This window comes from Pinus tabuliformis, chromosome J (genome assembly GCF_031772625.1).
Source record: "Pinus tabuliformis cultivar Carrire ecotype Pingquan chromosome J, CPIR1, whole genome shotgun sequence".
NCBI classification, from domain to species: Eukaryota; Viridiplantae; Streptophyta; class Pinopsida; order Pinales; family Pinaceae; genus Pinus; species Pinus tabuliformis.
In genome coordinates this window covers 71,180,932-71,201,919 of record NC_142295.1, presented here as the reverse complement: position 1 = coordinate 71,201,919, position 20,988 = coordinate 71,180,932, and the positions used below count along the sequence as shown (strand labels likewise).

At 36.5% G+C, this 20,988-nt stretch overlaps 1 protein-coding gene across 1 annotated transcript in view; it reads right to left on the bottom strand.

Moving 5' to 3' along the window:
- Window positions 1-20,595, bottom strand: part of LOC149225568 (glycosyltransferase-like At2g41451) — a 150,363-nt gene extending 129,768 nt beyond the window's left edge. Inside the window, exon 1 of the mRNA XM_089377151.1 lies at window positions 19,931-20,595. Coding sequence (XP_089233277.1) covers window positions 19,931-20,248 — 318 coding nt within the window. The 5' untranslated portion in view covers window positions 20,249-20,595. The remainder of the gene's footprint in view (window positions 1-19,930) is intronic.
- Window positions 20,596-20,988: the final 393 nt, after the last annotated feature.

Sequence of the window (20,988 nt, the reverse complement as noted above, 5' to 3'; positions counted from 1 at the left end):
GGATACCCTGCCGAACAATTATGTAGAGCCAACCCAAGAACAACTAGCAACCATGAACAATAATCAGAGGAATGTCGCTGCAGAACTAAGAAAGAAGGAGCACAGAGCCAAATGTTGTATACAAAACTCAGTCAATGACTCTATCTTCGACAAGATAATTGGCGCATCAACAGCAAAAGAAGCTTGGGATATTTTGAAAGTTTTGTATCAATTAATGATACAGTGGAGACTGTTAAATTGCAGGCATTGAGAGCTCGGTTCAAATCCCTAAAGATGACTGACACATAGAATGTGGACCAGCTCATGACTAGAGTCATGGGAATAGTCAATCAAATCAAACTCATTGGTGAAACCATTACAGATCAGAAGATTGTTGAAAAAGTCCTTCAAAGCCTGCCCAAGAAATATGACATGATTGTAACAACCATTCTGGAATCCAAAGATTTTACAACTTTCTGAGTAGAACAATTGACTAGATCACTTCTGGCATGACAAAGAATGGAAAGAAATGTGGAGCAAAAATATTGCTCTTCTCAGTGTTATCAACAGTTAAATAGATTACATAGGAAACATCAACAATAAATGACTGAAGTGAGACTCAACTAAACTCAACAAAACTAGACTAAACTAAAACAAGTTGTGCCTGTTGGTTTATGTCTCATCTAGGCTTACAATTTAAAATTTGAGATCATCTGGATTTTCTTTCTTTTTTTGTTCCAGATCCTATAGCCTCTAAATTGTTTCAACTTTTTCTTTTTGTTGTATCCTTTAAACCTCAGTTTATTCATTTGCTAGTGCAGCTCCTCTATTGTTCTGGGCTATCTAAGCATGTCCTTGAAATCTTCAAAAATCGACTTGTATGTGGATTTTTCCCACATGTCATTTTCTATAATGTGCTTCTCATCATCAATCTTTTGTTGCAACATAAGTTCAAAATACAATTTCATCTCTTCAAGACTCCAATGCATGAAAATTTCATTAAGGTTTTCATCATCCATGTTATCTTCAAGGTTCATTACTGCAACCTCTACGCAAACTTCAGCAAGGCATGGTGTTGCAAGCCATGTTTCAAGGAAACATGATTATTCTTCATAATCGTCATGTTTACCTGCCCATTGGAAATCAATGGTAAGTGTAAAAACATCGACAAAACCGCATTGGTTTTGTTCCCTCTGCTATGCAATGAGAGCTTTCCCCTATTGCACTTCCTTCTTTGCCTCTGCCTCTATCTCTGTCTACCTCTTCCACTTCTTTACTAACATGTGTTGTTGCAGACAAGTAGTCTTCCACTTGGATGTCAGTGTCAAGTGGGCTTCTCTCACCAAATAATAATTTATCAATAAGATGCTTTTATTGCATCATATGCAACCATCAATCATTACCCAATTGGTCTTCATTAAACTGAACATTAGCAAATTTAATTGTTGGATTCATTGTAACATTGGCTGCTTTAATGGCAGCTTCATTGTCATCAGCAATCACTATTGCCGAATTCACCAAATTGTCACCAGCAAGCTTTGTTTCTGGATTCACCAAATTGTCAACCACTTGTGGTTGTGCACAGTGGGATTCTTCGACAAATTTATCACAGCCATCATCCACTTGTGGCTGAGCACAGTGGGATTCAACAAACTTTTCCTCTCGTTGTAGATTTGTTGTTATAGATCCACCTTCATCTTCAACTCCAATACTCCCCCTTGCACCAAAACTCCTCTCAAGGGTGTCCCAAGCCTCCTTGGTTGTCTTTACATCTACAATAAGGGGCAGAATGCTATCCTCGGTGCATTCCCTTATGGATTTCAATGCGACTTTTGCCTCTTCACTTCCAATTCTTTCAAAAAAGATTCCTACATCTCTAGCTGTTGCTTCGACTTTCTTAGCCTCTTGGCTTTTCCCATTTGTTGTGCATTGGTTCACTGTAGCTCAACAAGCAAGGTGTTCTTTGCTGCTAAACGTCGAAAAAAAAATTGGGTCTACAAATTTTCACATGGGCAATGCTTTCACAAGCCCTTTTAAGACACCTTGCAAACTCTTTTTCAAATCCTTTGATTTTTTTTAAATAAAACTCTTTTAAACAAAGCAACACTTTCAAAAAAATCCCCCTTTTCTTTAAAACCTTGAATACAACTTTTTTTGTTTTTAAAAATATCAATTAAAAAACTTTTGTCAAAATCGATGAAGCTCTACTTTTAGACAAGGCCTTTTTAATGGTTTCAATAGAACTTTAAATAAACGTTTTGCCTTTTTAAAGGCTTTAAAAAAAGTCCATTCTACCCATATGGATAATAACGAAACCTTCCTTTAAAAATTTTGAAAAAACTTTGGACCTTTCATGAACTTTGAAGACTCTCAAGAAATGAAGTTGACTTTTACAATGCAGCAAGCCTTACAAATCATGCTGCTCCAGATTGTTTGTGGCTCGTGCTCAAGATTTGACGTCAATGTCGATCTCTTTTAAGCTTCATGCACCCAAAGACAAACAAATCATGCTCCTCGAGATTTTGACATTGTCGTTTAGTGGAGGAAATAAAAACTTTGGTACCTTTAAAAAATGTTCACCTTCAATTTTTTAAATTCTGCTTCTTGTGGCTTTGTGTTCTACGCACTTGCTGACAAGGTGGTATGCACAATTGTGCACTCTTTCAACTAACGGGGTGCGTCATCCCCAAATATTTCAGAGTTTCGTAAGTTTCTAACTCTTTTTCGCACTTTTCTTTTTGTTGGGGTGCGAAAGTGACGCACTTGGGACTTTTTTACAAGTGACGCACTTCTCTTTCTTCACAGGTGTGAAATTCAAGATGCCTTCGCACTTTCTCCTCGACCTCTCGTCCACAAACTCTGACAACGACTTATGCGACCTGGGGCTCTAATACCATGACAAAGAATGAAGAGAAAACGTGGAGCAGAGATTGCTCTTCTCAATATTCAAAATAGTTAAATAAATTACATAGAAAGCATCAATAATAAATAACTGGAGTGAAACTCAACTAAACTAAACTAAATTTGAACAGAATATGACACCTACCAGACAATGCAATTAAATGTGATGACACCTAGCAGACAGTGAGAATAATATCTCAACATCCCCTCCTAATATCAACAGTTACATGTGGTGTCACTTACAATGCCTAATTGCTTTCTTTTGTTTTTCAAATACATTTTTGCCCAATGGCTTTGTGAAAATATCTGCAAGTTGATCTTTGGAACCACATAAAGCAAGTAATATGTCTCCATCATTGACAAGCTCACAGATGAAATGAAAACGTGTGTCGATGTGCTTGCTCTATTGTGGAAGACATGATTTTTTTATAAAGAAATTGCAGAATTGTTATAAAAGCACAACTCTCTTGGCAGAGGGAGAAGATATAGAGGCAGCAGCAAGCGAGGCAGAGGCTGAGATAGAGGCAGATGAGATCATCATGCAGCGGAGCAATGGCCACCTCCACAAAACCAAACACAGAGAAGCAAAACATGGAGCAAATCTAATGTTCAATGCTATTACTACAAGAAAATTTGGGCATTATGAACATGAATGCAGAAAGAAACAATCAGATCAACAAAGAGGCAGTGTCCATCTCTCCAACAATGAAGGAGAATCCTTTGAAACAATGTTTCTTTCTTGCCATCTTTCTAAAGACACTCACAGCGAGGACCTTTGGTTGTTGGACAGTGGTTGTAGCAATCATATGACAAGTAACAAAAATCTGCTTTCTTATCTTGATGCTTCCATAACATCATAAATTACTCTTGGAGATCATTCTTGCATTAAAGTTGAAGGGAAAGATATTGTCCATGTTCTTACCAAACAAAATCAGCAAAAATACATACCTGATGTTTATTATGTTCCACATCTAAAGCATAACCTCATTAGTGTAGGTCAATTAATGGAACATGGTTATGATGTAATATTCCAAGGGAACACATGTTATATCTATGACAAACCTCCAAATAGAAGACTGATAGCAAAGGTTGAAAAAACCAAGAATAGGATGTTTCCTTTGACTCTTAGAAGTCGAAATCTTTCACAATCTTTTGCACACAATGTGTCAAGAATAGATGAGTCTCAGTTATGGCATTCTAGATATGGACATATTCCACTAAAGAGTCTAAGTCTGCTTCAGAAACATTTTATAGTCATTGGTCTCCTTGTTCTGAACGAAAAATATTGTAACTGTGAAATCTATATTCTAGCAAAGCATAAAAGAGAGCTTTCCCACATCTTCCTCTAGAGCAAAAGAGCCTTTAGAGCTAGTCCATACAAATATATGTGGCCCAATGCAGACACAGTCCATTGGTGGTAGTCTTTATTTTCTAACCTTCATTGATGATTATAGCAGGAAGATATGGGTTTATTTTCTCAAAAATAAATTAGATACATTCTCAAGATTCAAAGAATTCAAAGCAGAAGCAGAAAAGCAGAGTGGAAAGCCTTTAAAAGTCCTCAGGTTAGACAGAGGAGGAGAATACAGTTCCAATGACTTCAAAGCTTTTTGTCAATAGCAAGGAATCATCATGCAAAACACAACAAGATATACTCCACAACAGAATGGAGTAGCAGAAAGGAAAAATTAGTCAATCATGAACATGGCCAGATGTATGCTTCATGAGAAGAAGTTGTCAAATGACTATTGGGCTGAAGCAATTTCGACAACAGTGTATGTTCTCAACAGATCTCCAACAACCAGTCTCCAAGATACAATACCTCAAGAAGCATGGGATGGTAAAAAGGTAAATGTATCTCACTTTAGAATTTTTGGATCAATAGCATTTGCACATGTTCCTAAGCAGCTAAGAAAGAAGCTTGATGATAGGAGTGAAAGATGTATTTTCGTAGGCTATAGTGAGCAGTCAAAGGCCTATAGATTTCATAATCCAATTACCAAGAAGTTTGTTTAAAGCAGAGATGTTAAATTTCATGAAAATAAATCTTGGTCAGATCATATTAATGAAGCTTTAAATCAGCCTATTTATCCACCACAGCTACCAAGATTGCAGGTTGAAGAAGAGCCATACCACTCTGAAAATGGTACATCTTCCAGCAGTGAATTCCACAGTGATTCAACATCTTCAGAAAACAAGAAGTATCAGAGAAATATATGAGCAGGAGCATGAGTTTGATCACCAGAATATGTTTGTCATTCTTTCATCTCAACCAACCCATTTTGAAGAATTTGTTAAAGAAAAACATTGGTTGATGCAAAGGTTTCTTTAACTAGTTCTAAATTTTGACTTCCCTAATTTAGCATGGATCGAATCAATAAGAGGAGGACGAAGGCACATGTATTCAATGTTTTGTGCACAAGGTTGTGAAACAAAGCAAGCCTCGTGAGTTAGTGAGAGAGAGACCTCTTTGCTTGTGGTGTCCGTAGCCTTGAGGAGCAAGAATGCATTGGTTTGCTTGTGCAGATTTGTGCACATATTTAGAAGTTGCATCCTATATAATAAGAGACTTGGTGCACACAAAAAGAGGGACCTGTTGTGTTACAAAATAGGAGTTTTTTTGCGCACGGATTTAGGCCCTAGTACGTTAGGAAATAGGGTTGCTGGTGCACAAGTTTTAGGATTTGGAATCAAATGTTTTGCAGGGAGTTTAAGCTAGTACAGCAAAGAAGAGGGTTTTCCCAGTTGGGTTTCCCAAAAAAATAAGTGTGTTAAATTGTGTTACTGTATTTTTTATCTTTGTGTTTATTCTTGTTAAAATTTGAAAGTTCTATGTAGAGTTTCAAAAATTCTTTGCAGAAACTTGAAAGTTCTATGCAGAAAATTGAATGTACTTTGCAGAAAACTGAATGGAACTAAATGTACTTTGCAGAAAGTTGAATGTAATTTGCAGAAAACTTAAATGTACTTTGCAGAAAACTGAATGGAACTGAAAGTTATATGTTGTTACAATTACTTAGAATGCAAATTTCTTCATCAAAACTTTTCAAATCAGCAATTGTAGATAGAACATAAACTTAAGGATCATATGAAGATAGCAAGCACAAATATGAGACACTGACATTTTGGTATAATGATTAGGGCAAAACTCCTCAAGGGGGAAAACCCAAATGATTATTCTTCTATTAGATTTTTTTCAATTGTCCAGTAGAGTACACAGAGAGAGAGAATGAGAATGAATAAAGCCACCAATGTCTGACCAACTTGTAACTGAAGTGTTCTTGCTCTTTGCTTGAAGATCTTCTTCTCTTGATCAGATCTTATCCTTCACACTTGCTCCATCTCTTCCCTTGCTCTCACACTTCTCTTGAAAACACTCAACACTTGCTCTCCTTCTTCACAATGAACATGTTCCTCTCAACTCTCACTTGCACTTACTTGAATAGATGAGAAAGGAGAGGAGTTACAAAATAAATTCGTGCCTTGAGCCAATAATAGGAGAATCGAATTCCATGAGGGAGGAGTTACTTAAGGAGAAGTGTAACTCATCCCAAGAATAGAGAGAGGGGTACACTTGTCTTGAGGAGTTACAATTCAAATTAGGGAGAGAGAAAGTTGCACTTAAACATGAGAGGATATTTGGTGAGAGTTACAAATCGAATTGAATGAGAGAGTTACAAGTGCATTTAATGAGCAGGAGTTACACTTCTGCCATACATTGAATTTGAATTAGTGAGGGAGAGTTACATTCTCTTAAGTGTGGAATTACTATTTTATTCCAAGAGAGAGGTTCATTTTTCCAAGTAAGAGATTCTCAATTTAATTTACTTATTCCATGAGAGAATTCATTTTTATTAATCCATTAAAGGTGAATGACTTTACACTATTTTATAAATAATAGTATCATAATGATAATAATACTAGTAAGGATAAATATATTAATTCTTGACTTGTATAATCATGATTGATTTGATTTTAAAGTGGATTCCACATGTCACCATCATCCTTGATCATTTAGACATGACTTTCTATTTTTGGAAAGTCACTTCCAAATTTAAATGTGACTTACTATTTCTAGAAAGTCATATTAGAATTGTCAAAAATGAAAATCTATTATAGGTAGTTCAAACAGAATTGAAAGATATAATTTCTTCTACGAGAAATTCATTCTTGAGCTACCAAATTTTAACACTCCCTCTCAGCTAGAGGGAGGAATTTCTTTCTGCATCAAATATCTTTATTTCCTTTGATATTTTTCATTCATCTCAGCTCAACTCTGCTCTGTAACATTTGTAACAATGAAGTCACAATCTAAAGAAGAATCATCAACTTGACACAAATTTGGAAAGGAAAGGATCATCACATGTCACATAGACAAGATTACGCACAACCAATTTTCATCTCAAAAATTAGGTAATAGAACACAGTCATCACATAAACAAGACTCAAACAAGTCACACATACAAGAATCAAACACAACAAAATGTCAAGTTGTGGAATGCATGCATCTTAGACAAGTCTCACTACACCTATTGGCCAGATAGGTGGCTCTTCCCACGTCCCAAATTGTGGGTCAGATGCACACTAAGGCCTACTCTTGTGGCACACACTACACAAGAGGTCCCTCATCCTCAGGAGCTTTCCGACATCATTCCCTAATCTTGTGAGCTCTGACAGGGGGAAAGGCAGCTCAGTGTTCTCGATCAACTGTGACTGCTTCCCGGAAGGATCACGTCCATAAGTCCAAGCTACTCTCTAAAAGCCAAGAACTTTCCTTTCAGTAAAGGCTTGGTAAAAATGACAACTATCTGATCATCAGTAGAGATGTGATGGAGCCTCATTGCTCTTCTCTACAGCATATCCCGAATATAATGATACTTGATCTCAACATGTTTGGACTTATAATGAAACACAAGATTTTTTGCAAGACGAATCCCAATCTTATTGTCACAATATATAATTGTTGTGTCTAGAACTTGCTCAAATAGTTCCCAAAAAGCTTTCTCAGCCAAACTGCCTCATAGCTAGCCATGCTAGCAGCAATGTACTCAGCTTCAGTTGTACTCAGTGCAACAGACTTCTGCTTTCTGCTCATCCAAGAGATCATGGCAAATCCTAAGCTAAAGTAGCACCCAGAAGTGTTCTTTCTATCAATAGAGTTACCAACCCAATCAGCATCAATATATCCATGAAGTCTTACATTTTTAGCAGTGTATTTCAATCCTAAATTGATAGTTCCATGCAAGTATCTGAGTACATGTTTTGCAGCAATCCAGTGGGCATGAAAGGGATCAATCATATGTTGACTTAAAGTGTTTACAGCAAAGCATATGCCAGGCCTAATGTTTACTAAAAACATCAAAGCACCAATGAGTTGTTTATACTGCGTGGGATTTGTCAGATTAGGTCCTGCAGCTTTGCCACATAATTTCTTAAAGTTCATTTCCATAGGAGTATGCATGGACTTACATTTTACCATAGCAAATCTTTCAAGAAGCTTAACAACATATTTTCCTTGAGAAAGATAAATTTCATCAGGTCTTTGCCAAACCTCTAAACCTAGAAAGTAATGCATCAAACCAAGGTCTTTCATTTCAAATTCAAAAGCTAACTCCTCTTACACTAGAGGATAAGAGGTTCTCCTCCTGTCAAGAATAAATCATCAATATACAATACCAAAATCAAAGGTATACCTTGCACTGTCTTGAAGTAGAGGTTTGGGTCTACACTGCTTCTTGTGAAACCAAGCTTTATCAAGTAGCTATCAATGCGAACATACCAAGCTATTGGAGCTTGCTTCAGCCCATATAAGGATTTCTTCAATCTACATGCATGAATTTCCGTCATGCTCTTCAAAGCATTGTGGTTGTTCTACAAATACCTCTTCCTTGAAGAAGCCATGCAAGAAAGCAGTTTTCACGTCCATTCGGTAAAGAGTCCATCCCTGGCTAGCAGCTAAGGCAACAACAGATCGAATAGTAGTATATTGAGCTACAATTGCAAAAATCTCATCATAATCTATTCCCTCTTTCTGAGAGAAACCTCTAGCTACAAATCTAGCCTTATATTTTTCAATACTACCATTTGCACCATGTTTAATCTTAAACAACCATTTGCAAGTGACAACAGATTTACCTTAAAGTCTAGGAACCATTTCCCAAACATCATTCTGGATGGTGGACTCATATTCTTCAGTCATAGCATCTTTCCAAACTTTTTCTTTTGCAGCTTCTTCAAAGGTACATGGTTCTGCCTGAATGGTGTTGCTCATGGCAACAACATACCCTTGAAACTGACTTGGCTTCTTACTTTCTCTAAATGTTCCTCTTGGGGCAACGTGATGTTTAGCATCAAGGTATCTCGCAGCCATAGTGATCTCTTTTTGGTAGGAGGATCATGTGGTGAAGGATCTAGAGGATCCATTGAAACCATTGGATTATCAGCAAACTCATTCTCGGGTTCCGATTCAGACTCAGATGTAGGCTCTTTTTCATTAACAGTTTGTCTTCCAACAATGGCAAGAGGAGGAGAACCTCTTGCTTTTATAAGAGTTGCATCTTCATCAAATGTTACGTCTTTTCTAAACTCTATAGTTATTTGATCAGGTACATTACTTCTATAATCTTTTGAATTATCACAATAAGCAACAAACGTACGTTTTTTACCTAAAGCTTCCATTTTGTTCATTTTCTCTTTTGGCATATGGAAGTACACGGGACAACCAAAGACTCTCAAATGACTCACCTCAGGCCTTTTACCAATGAAGACTTCTTCAAGAGTCTTATTGTCTAAGGCCTGATGAGGAATTCTATTTTGCACATAAACAGCAGTATTTGCAGCTTCTCCCCAAATAAACTTTGGTAGTTTTTTATCATGTAGCATGGGTCTGACCGCTTCCATAATCATTCTATTCTTCCTCTCAGCCACACCATTTTGTTGTGGATTGTACTGCACAGTGGTTTCTTTCTTTATTCTGACGTCTTTGCAAAGATCATTAAAATCATTGGAGGTGAACTCTCCACCATTATCAGATCTAAAAGCTTTGGTCGGCTTTCCAGTTTGATTTTCAATCAGAGTCTTCAAATCTCTAAACATGTCAAATTCTTCCCCTTTCTTTTTCAAAAAGAATATCCATATCTTGCGAGAAAAATTATCAACAAAAATCATGAAATACAAGTAGCCACCAAGAAAAGTAACAAGCATAGGTCCACATAAATCGGAATGTATGAGCTGAAGTACCTAACTAGTTTTTGTTTTGCTTGAAGGGAATGATCCCTTTATATGCTTTCCACTTGCACATCTCGGGCAAACTTCTCCATGATCCATTTTGATTCCAGACATTCTAGAAACCATCTTCTTTACATGAGCAAATCTTTTGTGCCATAGCTCACACCAAAGATCGGTATCATAGACCAATGCATGAATGGGTTTACCATTGACTTTGTAAAGCCCTTCACATCTTGATCCAAGAGTGAAGGCTTCTCTCATACTTGAGTTCAAAAGCCAAGTTAGAACTTTTCCATTAATAAAAGCAACTTTCATTCATTTATATTCTAGAGCAGATATGGATACAAGATTCTTTTTCAAACCAGGTACATACAAAACTTCTTGCAAAAAAAGAGATTTGTCATCATCTAATTGAAATGACACTGAACCATAACCATTAACTTGGTGAGTAAAATTATCTCCAAGGATGACATTTAAATTAGTCTCCCTCTCAACTAGATTAGAGAGTGCTTCTTTGTAACCAATAAAATGTTTGGAAGCACCACTATCAACTAACCAGTGATCAAATGAATCTGCAGAAGAAGAATTGGAAAAAGCAGAAACAAGAAAATATTTTGATTGAGTTTCTGCGGCATTATTTCTATACCTTGGATTTCTTGTTTTCTTAGGATGGTCTTTTCTTTGATTTTCATAAAAGTCTTGTCTATAATCAAATTCGTTTTTGAATCTACGTGCTCTTCTTCTTTCTCTACAGTTACGAGCAAAGTGACCATGCTTTTGACAATTAAAGCATCTAACTTTTGACGTGTCTGGATTCCATTTATTTGATTTGAAAGCAGATTTATTTTTATTACCCTTCTTTCTCTTGTCATTGGCTGAAAAATGCAGTAAGTTCTCCTTCTTCATGATGTGAAATTCTCCCTCTAGAGATCATTCAGTCCTCCTTTTGGATACACTTTCCCAAGAGCTCATCAAATGTGGGAATAGTGTTGATATTGCTGAGGGTGATGATAAAAGTCTCCCAAACAGGAGAAAAGCCTCCAAGCGCAATCAACACCATTTCTTTATCGAGTATAGCTTCACCAACTATTGACAGTTGATTACTAATTTTGGTCATGCTTAGGAAGTATGCTTGAATCGTCTCTCATTTGTTCATCTTGATGTCCTTCAGCTGATTCTTCAAAGCAATAATCTGGTTCAAGTTACTAATTGCAAACATGTCCATTAATTTGTCATACATTTCTTTAGTTTTCTTCAAACCAGAAACATAGGTAATGAGATGATCACTAAGAGAATCAAAGATGATTTTTCTAGATTTGATTTCACCCCTTTTATGTTTGGATTTGACAGCAGCACTTGCATTCTTTGGTGGATCAGCCACCGCGTCTTCAACATATTTCAGAGCTTCGTGTTCTTGAAAAGTGATATCTAGCCTTGCTTTCCACGGACCAAGCATCATTTAGCTTCTCCTCTACCTTGAAGTAGGACGAAATCATCTTGATCAGAAAAACTTTGGCAACAAGTGGGGTCTTTTCAGGTGATCTCTAGTCTCCTTGGACTTGTCTTCACCAAGGCTTTGATACCATGTTAAAATCTGAAAGTTCCATGTAGAATTATAAAAATTCTTTGCAGAAACTTGAAAGTTCTATGCAGAAAACTGAATGTACTTTGCAGAAAATTGAATGGAACTTAATGTACTTTGCATAAAGATGAATGTACTTTGCAAAAAATTGAATGGAACTGAAAGTTATATGTTGTTACAATTACTTAGAATGCAAATTTCTTCTTCAAAACTTTTCAACTCAGCAATTGTAATAGAACATACACTTAAGGATCATATTAAGGCAGCCAAGCACAAATATGAGACACTGAGATTTTGGTACAATGACCAAGGCAAAACCCCTCAAGGAGGAAAACCCAAGTGATTATTCTTCTATTAGATTTCTTCAATTGCTCAGTAGAGTACAGAGGGAGAGAGATTGAGAATAAATAAAGTCACCAATGTCTTATCAACTTGCAGTTGAAGTGCTCTTGCTCTTTGCTTGAAAATCTCCTCCTCTTGATCAGATCTTGTCCTTCACACTTGCTCCAGCTCTTCACTTTCACACTTCTCTTACACACTCAACACTTGCTCTCCTTCTTCACAATGAACATGTTATTCTCAACTCTCACTTGCTCTTACTTAAATAGCTGAGAAAAGAGAGGAGTTACAAAATGGATTCATGCCTTGAGCCAATAATAGGAGAATCGAATTCCATGAGGGAGGAGTTACTTGAGGAGAAGTGTAACTCATCCCAAGAATAGAGAGAGAGGTACACTTGTCTTAAGGAGTTACAATTCAAATTAGGGAGAGAGAGAGTTACACTTAAACATGAGACAATATTTGGTGAGAGTTACAAATAGAATTCAATGAGGGAGTTACAAGTGCATTTAATGAGTTACATTTTTGTCGTACATTGAATTGGTGAGGGAGAGTTATATTCTCTTAAGTGTGGAGTTACTATTTTATTCCAAAAGAGAGGTTCGATTTTCCAAGTAAGAGATTCTCAATTTAATTTACTTATTCCATGAGAGAATTCGTTTTTATTAATCCATTAAAGGTGAATGACTTTAGACTATTTTATAAATAATAGTATCATAATAATAATAATAATAATACTAGTAAGAATAAATATATTAATCATTGACTTGTATAATCATGATTGATTTGATTTTAAAGTGGATTCCATATGTGGCCATCATCCTTGATCATTTAGACATGACTTTCTATTTTTGGAAATTCACTTCCAAATTGAGATGTGACTTACTACTTTTGGAAAGTCATATTAGAATTGTCAGAAATGATATTTTATTATAGGTGGTTCAAAGTTCAAACAGAATTGAAAGATATGATTTCTTATAGGAGAAATTCATCCTTGAGCTGCCAAATTTTAACAATTTCATTGCTTACAAGTGTTAAGAAATTTTGTGTCTTGGTGAAAGAAATTTTGGTTTCAGTTTGCAGTTGCCTTAGTTTCAGATTATTTATCTAAGCAGTTGCAAAATTAACAAAGTTATTAACAAAAGTCAAATGATTTGAATTTACAAACAATTGGATATCCGAAAATCCAAGAGTTTCTTAAGTGTAAAGCATAGCAAAAATTTATGGATGTTATGCATATCCGAATATCCAAAAAACCAATTAAAAGAAAACTTTTGAAAGTTTCAAATAGCAGAGAGTCCGAAGAGTTGGAACCTTGCACAAAAGAACTTTGAGAGCAAAAATCCAACAATTCGCCTTTCATTGGTTACCGAAAATTTTCCCCATCATTTGACAGAATCTAGATATCCAAAATATATGAAATCCAAAAAAAAACCCTTTTTGTCAATTGTTGAGATTATTTTCCGTCATTTAACAGAATCCAAATATCTGAAGGATCCAAAAGTTATTTACTTATTCAGATCCATAAATCCTCTATTTATTTGGACCCAAAAGTCCGGAAATCCAAAACTTCTTTAAATTGCACCATTTTTGGAAAAGCCGGAATCTGGATGTCGACCAAGGAGAATGCATGGGGATCATGTCAAGTCCACATATGTAACCCTATACCACACCATAGGCAAACCCCAAACCACTTAGGTTGGCGGGCGCTAACATGACATGATGATGTGATACCATGGCATGTCATGCTAGCAAAGCAAGGAGGATAGATCATGAAGATGTGGCTCACTGATGTGGCTTGCTAACATGGCGTGCCACGTAGAACAAAGGTGCAAGGAAGCTAATGTGGCAATTGTCATGATGAGTGATGTGGAGTCCGAAAATTCAAAAAAACAGAAGATTGTTTTTTTTTGGATCTGAATGTTTTGGGTGTCTATAAGTCCAAACATCTGGGAGTTTGACTGCATTAGCAGAGCTAAGGTGGAAGCCAAGTGGTAGTCAACGTGACAGAGGTGACATGGAATCTAAAAATACGACTTTTGCACAAAAGAGAACTTTTTGAAATAACTGGATCCCAATATTCCAAAAGTTGACTTGTACACTAAGCACCTTATCTGAATCTGGATGAATCCAAAAGAATTAAAAAAGGTCACAAGGAAAAAGACCTGACTTTGAATATGATATGGCATGATGAGGTGTCAGGGTTATGAATGTGGCACTATGTTGTGCTAACATGTGGGCAAGACTTCCACGTGTTAATGGTATGATATGCCAACATGGCTTAGGAAATGAAATCTTCTAAGGGCCATAACTTTGTGTCTAGAGCTCAAAATTTGATGAAATTTATATCGTTGGAAAGCTCTCGACGAGCAAAAGACAATAGTGGCCTAAGAAAAAAGGTTTGGGATCATTCAAGAGGAATTTGAGATTCTTATTTTCTTAAGTTAGTCTAAAGGTTTTGAATTTGGAATAAAGAAATTAGTAGTTAGACAAGAAATCTTGAATCAAGATCTACATACTGTCATTCTTTATCTAAAATTTTGGTTATATACATAGTTTTTTATTTTTTATTATATGGGGTGTGTTACAACAAGAATGGCCTTGTGAAGAGGATGTCAACTTATGCTCATGAAATATGAGGGGGATGACTCTCCCCTCCGAGGATATACTTTTTAGATACCTAACCTATGATTTGAAATAGTATGTTATCTGTTTGCATGAAGTCAAAACCTTAAGTTTAACCTACACTCCAAGGTATCTTTTTGTTAGCAAGACTCATTTGTTTTACCAATCACAAGAATGGTATAGTCATGACTCATAGGAGATGAAGTTCTTGCTCTGGTCCCTTGGTTGAGTTCTATTGTGATCTCGCATGGTTTAGACCGTAATAATTGATGTGTACGGGTGGGTTGTGCACTTGTTGGTCACGTAATTTGATCTTATTCCATCTATACCAAAAATTCAGTCATAAACAATTGCAACTTTTGGGATTGGTTGGCCAATGTGTTGCCCAAGGTTAAATGGTTGCTTCTTCGTGATTTAACATGGAGTGGACAAGCGACCTATAGAAATAAGCATTAGTACTAGACAACATTGAGAAAATAATTCCAATACAAGAACAAGCATCATTTAATATTACACATCACACAAAGAATTGACATGATATGTATAGTCGTAAAACCTCCATAGAGGAAACACACATTCTCAAATTACTCTCTTAAATCCATGATCACTCAATGTAAGAAAAGTCTACAAGGGACCCAATATATAGGAGTTGTAGATAACAACCTCAATTAATGAGTTTGTCAAGATTAGAACAACCTCCTAGCAACTTGGGAGTAAATCCCTCATAAGACAACTAATTTAGGATATACTAACTTAAGATTTAAGATCCAAAATCTAAAGATTATCAGCAAATCGTTACGAATTTTCAAAACATGGTACCTTGACCAAGGGGTGAAGATGGATGAATATTATGGTGGGAGGTCACGATCGAGCATATTATGAAGTTTCTCCCAATGCAATCAAAATTGAACTATTTCACCAAAATCGGCCTATGACTGATTTATAATGGTTATTGATTCAAATAAAGGGTCTAAACCAAAAATGGTGACTAATGGTCAATTCAATATTGAACTAATTAATTTTGGATGGAACCATCTAATTTTGTAGGAAATGTACCTCAAATGCCTAGAACCAATTTTGAATGAAACTAACCAGTTCCATGCTAATTCGTATGCCAACCTATGGGATGACAAAAATTACCCCCAAAAATTTAACAGTACCATTGATTGTTTCAAAATGTTTGAGAGTGATTCCAACCTCATTGAACTTGATACGGGGAAAGTAGAATTTTAGATCCCATTCAAAATTCAAGGAACTTAATAACTTTCACAATTTTAGGATTGGCAAGAATGCAACATTTCCACTTGATTCTATCATGTAAGAGGGTGCAGAATTGGCATTTAATCAAGAGCACCAAGCCCACTATGTACCTCAATTTTCGTGACATTAATTGTTGAACTCCTTTATCATGACCCTAGTAAGAATCTACCCTTCACTCAAGGAAAATCATTGATTAGGCATGTTAAGCTTTTTCTACCTTGTTTTAATGCTTATAAGGTGACATTGACAATGAGGATCCCAATATAGACAATAATTTTGATGATATGTAGTTATTTGTTGTAGCATGAATTTTTTTAGATTGTAGGGGCCATTTAGAACCTCTTTGTTTAGGTATTTTGGTTCAAATGTAGATTACACTTGTTGCTATTTTGGTTATATGCACCCTTCCTTGCTATATGCATGAGAAAACTCTACATATTTGTGTCTTTTGTTTTGGATTCACGGGGATGTCCATAAAATTTTAAATTTAAATAATTTATGTATTTTTTGGTCATCTAGTTATTTTCCCCTTTTTTTCCAATTGCAATCTGGTTTCAACTGATTTCCAATTTTAGGGGTCCATCGAACTAATTCACATTGGTTCCTCCATTGTCGGGGCAACAAAAAGCTGCTAAATCTAAACAAAGCAGAGAGAGCCAAACTTGACAAAAATTGGAGGAGCATGTTCTCTTTTGGAAAAATATATTCATAATATTTATCCTTTAAGATGAGCATCACCCGATGCAATGAGTGCTAAGTGAACTATTCAAAAATCATGAGAAATTAGTCAGTTACGACTACCTCTCATGGAAATGGTCATACGTTTGAATGACTTACTTAACGCAGTTGAATCCCAAAAATGATATCTAATATAATGCACTGCGTAAATCCCCATACTTATAGTCCTTTATAATTGACTTTATCTCCCAGGTTTGAACCCTGATTGTGGCTATGGTTAAGATATTATTCTCAAATGCCTCAATCTTTATGCCAAAGAATGGTGTACTCTTTAATAAAATTGTTTTGCACAACCTATTAAGCAAGGGTGCCATCTAGTCCATTATATATATACGTTAGTTGTGGGTTGCCTTCTTAACATTGCTAAACTATAGAGCAAGTAACAATTGTAGGAGGGGAAGTGTCGAATAACCACTTCATTGACGAAACTCTCCTCTTGCTTCAACTATCTTATCATTGTGTTAGATCTACCTTCCATTGTTTGTATACGTTTTACACTACTCTACAACAATTAATAGTGATCAAAAGTCTGATTTCTAGCTCATTGGAAAGAATGTGCTACCTACTTCGCTAAAACATCCTTAAAGAGGAGTTACCATTAAATAGATTGTGAAGTAATTGAGGGTGCTCTTAGGTGTCAATGTTTCTCTAGTTGCAATGTGCGATTGGTGCATCAAAAAATTAAAATGTAAACTTCAAAGTTGGTATTTTTGAAATTTGTCGCTTGCTAGTAAGCTCATTGTGGTTAGCGTTCTTCAAGCAAGCTATGTGTATCGTGTTCCCTATTGTTTCTCTTCCAAATCCTAATTTGGGAACTTGGAAACACTATTAAGGAATCATATGTGGTCCAAGTTTTGGGGTCAAATAATAATGTAAGACTTTTACAATGTCCAAGCAAGATGGGGACTTTGGTTTGATTGACTATGGTTCAAGGTGTTAAATAGTTTGTCAAATGAGTTGTCCATAGTCTTTTCTAGTGAACCATGGGAGAGATGCCTCAAATTTAGAAGCATTGATGGTAAACATATTGTCAGATTGCAATGTTTGTTTCAACTTTGTGATGACAAATATCAAGATTACTCGTTCACCCATTCTTAAGAGAAAATAGGAAGCTTGGAAGAAGATCTCCTCTTGTCTTTCATGGCAGAGTTTGGGATACAAAGGAGACTATGATTTGGCTACTACAAAATACTCCTCTCACTCATATAGAGAGGCCCTCACCTAATGGATTGGCTAAGAAGGGGCTCTTTGTGTGGGTTGATCCTTAGTTTGTGTGGGTTGATCCCAAGGATCAATCCATGCAAGATTGGAAGTCTTGGTCCTTGCTTTCTTGAGAAAAAAGGCTCTACTTAGATCATGTAAATTTGCAATACTAGAAATAAAAATACTCATCCCTACAAAAGATGCATGAAAAATGAATAATGGTATCCATGGCCCTATCTAGACTCTAGAGGGGTGGACCTTGGTACTATAATAAGTCAATATGAATTTGCAAGCCACGCCAATTATGTCAAAGCCTTCATATGAGACAGCCACTAAAGGAGATCCTAAGCTATGAGCATATTCATCCCATGCAAGATGAATCATAGTCGTACACATTAAGCCTCTTGGCAAATCATATTTTAGTATCTAAGCCTCAATTTAGCTTATATTTTTCTATAAGATTCATTCCAAATCATGTAATCGTATAGGGGCAGAATTTGGTTCCATTTGTCATCTATTTGACCAATACAACCATGTTTAATCTCTCTTCTCCTATCAGCATACATGCCATCTTCATTTTTGCAAGGCGTAGTTCCACCATTTCTGTTCCTACATTTTGCATCCACCATCAACTCATTTCATATTATTACTTCAATCGACTCCGTTCACCCCACATCTACGTTATTACCACAAGTTGTGCTCCTCACACCTTTCTACTTCCTAACAATTTCAACCATCCCCGCTTGCATATCGTTTCTCTTTCTCAATGCCCTCCTAACTACTCCTTGCATAGTAAAAATAGTTTCTTATTTATATGTGAGTTGAAATACCACTTTTAACTAATAAAAAAAGGAATTACTTCACTCGATATAGAGAAAAAATGTGTTACCAACAGAGCCTTGGTTCAATTCTCAGTGTTGTCTGCCACAACTGAACGCATGCCTCAAAGAAGGATGAGATCAGGTGCACTTCCCATGAAATTAGTAGAACAGTTACCCCTCAGACCCAGCAGCTCAGCTGAAGGAAGCCCATGGAAAATCCAAAAAATATTATTTGTCACATGTGTATACAGCAATTAGAGGAGTACATCTATTGCAGTGAATTGTAAGTTAAAAATTTGCTAAAGCTATTCCAATAAAGATGATCTAGAATGAATGACACGTACTTTGAATCAAAGAACATTTACAAGAAGAACAGAGCTCAACCCATATGCTTGACTATTTTAAACACATCTTTGTCAAGCAGCTCATGGTCGAGTGGTTAAAAAAAATCATTGCTCGTACCCAGGTTCAACTACCTGGGCATGCTCCCACATTCATCCATCGGAGGTAAGATCTGCTATAAGTCCCACTCAGATGCACGGCCCGTTGAACAGGAAGAAAAAACTATTTACAGTTATACACAACTTTGACCAAAAAGGAATAAAATGAGATGTAGTCTCCAGATAATATGAAATTTTATACACAGAAAACAAACAATGAATTCCAGTCATCTTTACTGAATTGTAATATTCTTATAATAATAACGGGCAATACAAAGCAATTTGTGCACAACTAAAATGATTAAAAAGTTAAATTCAATTTACTATAAAAAATTTAAGATCCGAAAAAGGGCAAATGCAGTGCATAACCAGATATCTATATTAATCAAAAAACGGGGCCACAAAATTATTTCAAAACAACTGAAAACGTGGCGCTGCGCCTGAGGTTGCCATTTACACAAAATAGAGCAATTTCTTTTTCCAAATTATTTCAAAATAAACCCCAAAAGAATTCGAAGTAACGAATAAAATTTCAAAAGAATTCACAACTTTCTAAGGCCGATCTTCGACATTTGCACGATTGAGAAAAAAAATTATGGCCAGTTAATCAATTATTTTTTAAAATAGCCAATAATCGTAAGGTTTCTAAACATTCTAAACCTAAGCTTTGTCATTTACACAAAACTGGGAACAATCTTTTCCAGAGATCATTTTTTTCAAAATAATCGAAAAGTATCAAAACATTTTTCGAAAACTCACTGCATTGACTGGTGTCTGTGTAATTCGAAAAAAAGAATGGAGGACAAATAAGGTACCTTAGGGCGTGTATCTGCGGCGAATTCGAACGTCCAACCTCTGTAATACGGAAATGTCGGCGTCACGCTTTGAGCCAACCGATCCGAGCAGTCCGAACCGGTAACAGAATGGCCATTAGAGGGCGAATCCGTGCTCATACCAGGAAATTTATTGCCATCTCCCGCCCATCGACCGGCTGGATCGTTCAGGCCCCCTCTCCACTGTAGAACGAAAGCGAACAGCGCTAAAGTTAGCGGCAGTGCCGTCAGAAGTAGCAATATCTTGGAGGCCAGGGCGTTCTGCTGCGGGGGAATTCTGTAAGGATATGATCCCGCCATTGTTCAGCACCCAGTCACATGGATCTGTGACGGAGTGCTTGGGTTCAGGGGGAATTTCAGACGGTTCACGGACGCTACCGAGGGTGATGTCCGGGGTTTCTGTGTTCGGCTTTTCCGGGGCTAAAACAGCGGCGCTCTGTCCTGGCAATCGAGTGGAGTTAGCGGGGATTTGGGGACTGGCTAGATTTGGCGGCTTTTTCAGAGAAAATTTGCGGAAAGGCGTTTACGAATGACGAGTGTCTCGGTTTCAGCGCTTCTGTTTTGTGCTGCTCTTTGACCCCTGGAAATGTACAGGAAGATGGAAATACGTCCATTGACGTGAGATTCGTGTGGAGAGTTTGAAGTTTCTGTGGGTGTTTGCGTCGGGGTTCCGTTTGGAATTTACTAAAAATTAGGCGAATTGTCATGTGACACGTGTTGCTTCCATCCGCAAGCGACTTTCATGCTACATTCCTAACTCACCAAACTGTCAATCTCTCAAGCTGGCGTGGCTGTAACCAAACATTTTTTTGAAATTTAATGAAAAGCTGAACCAATATTTATGTGACACGTGTCATCCTCTTTTCGTTGTTCTTAATCGAATTTCGCCGAACATGCCTCCCCACCAACCTATCAATTTCCAAAGATGGCGTGGCTTTATCTTTAATTTTTTGGTGGACATTAAAATGGTGTGAAAGTAAAGGTTTTTTTAATTATTTTTAAAAGATTCAAGGGAATTGGTAACTTAGTGGGATTAATTT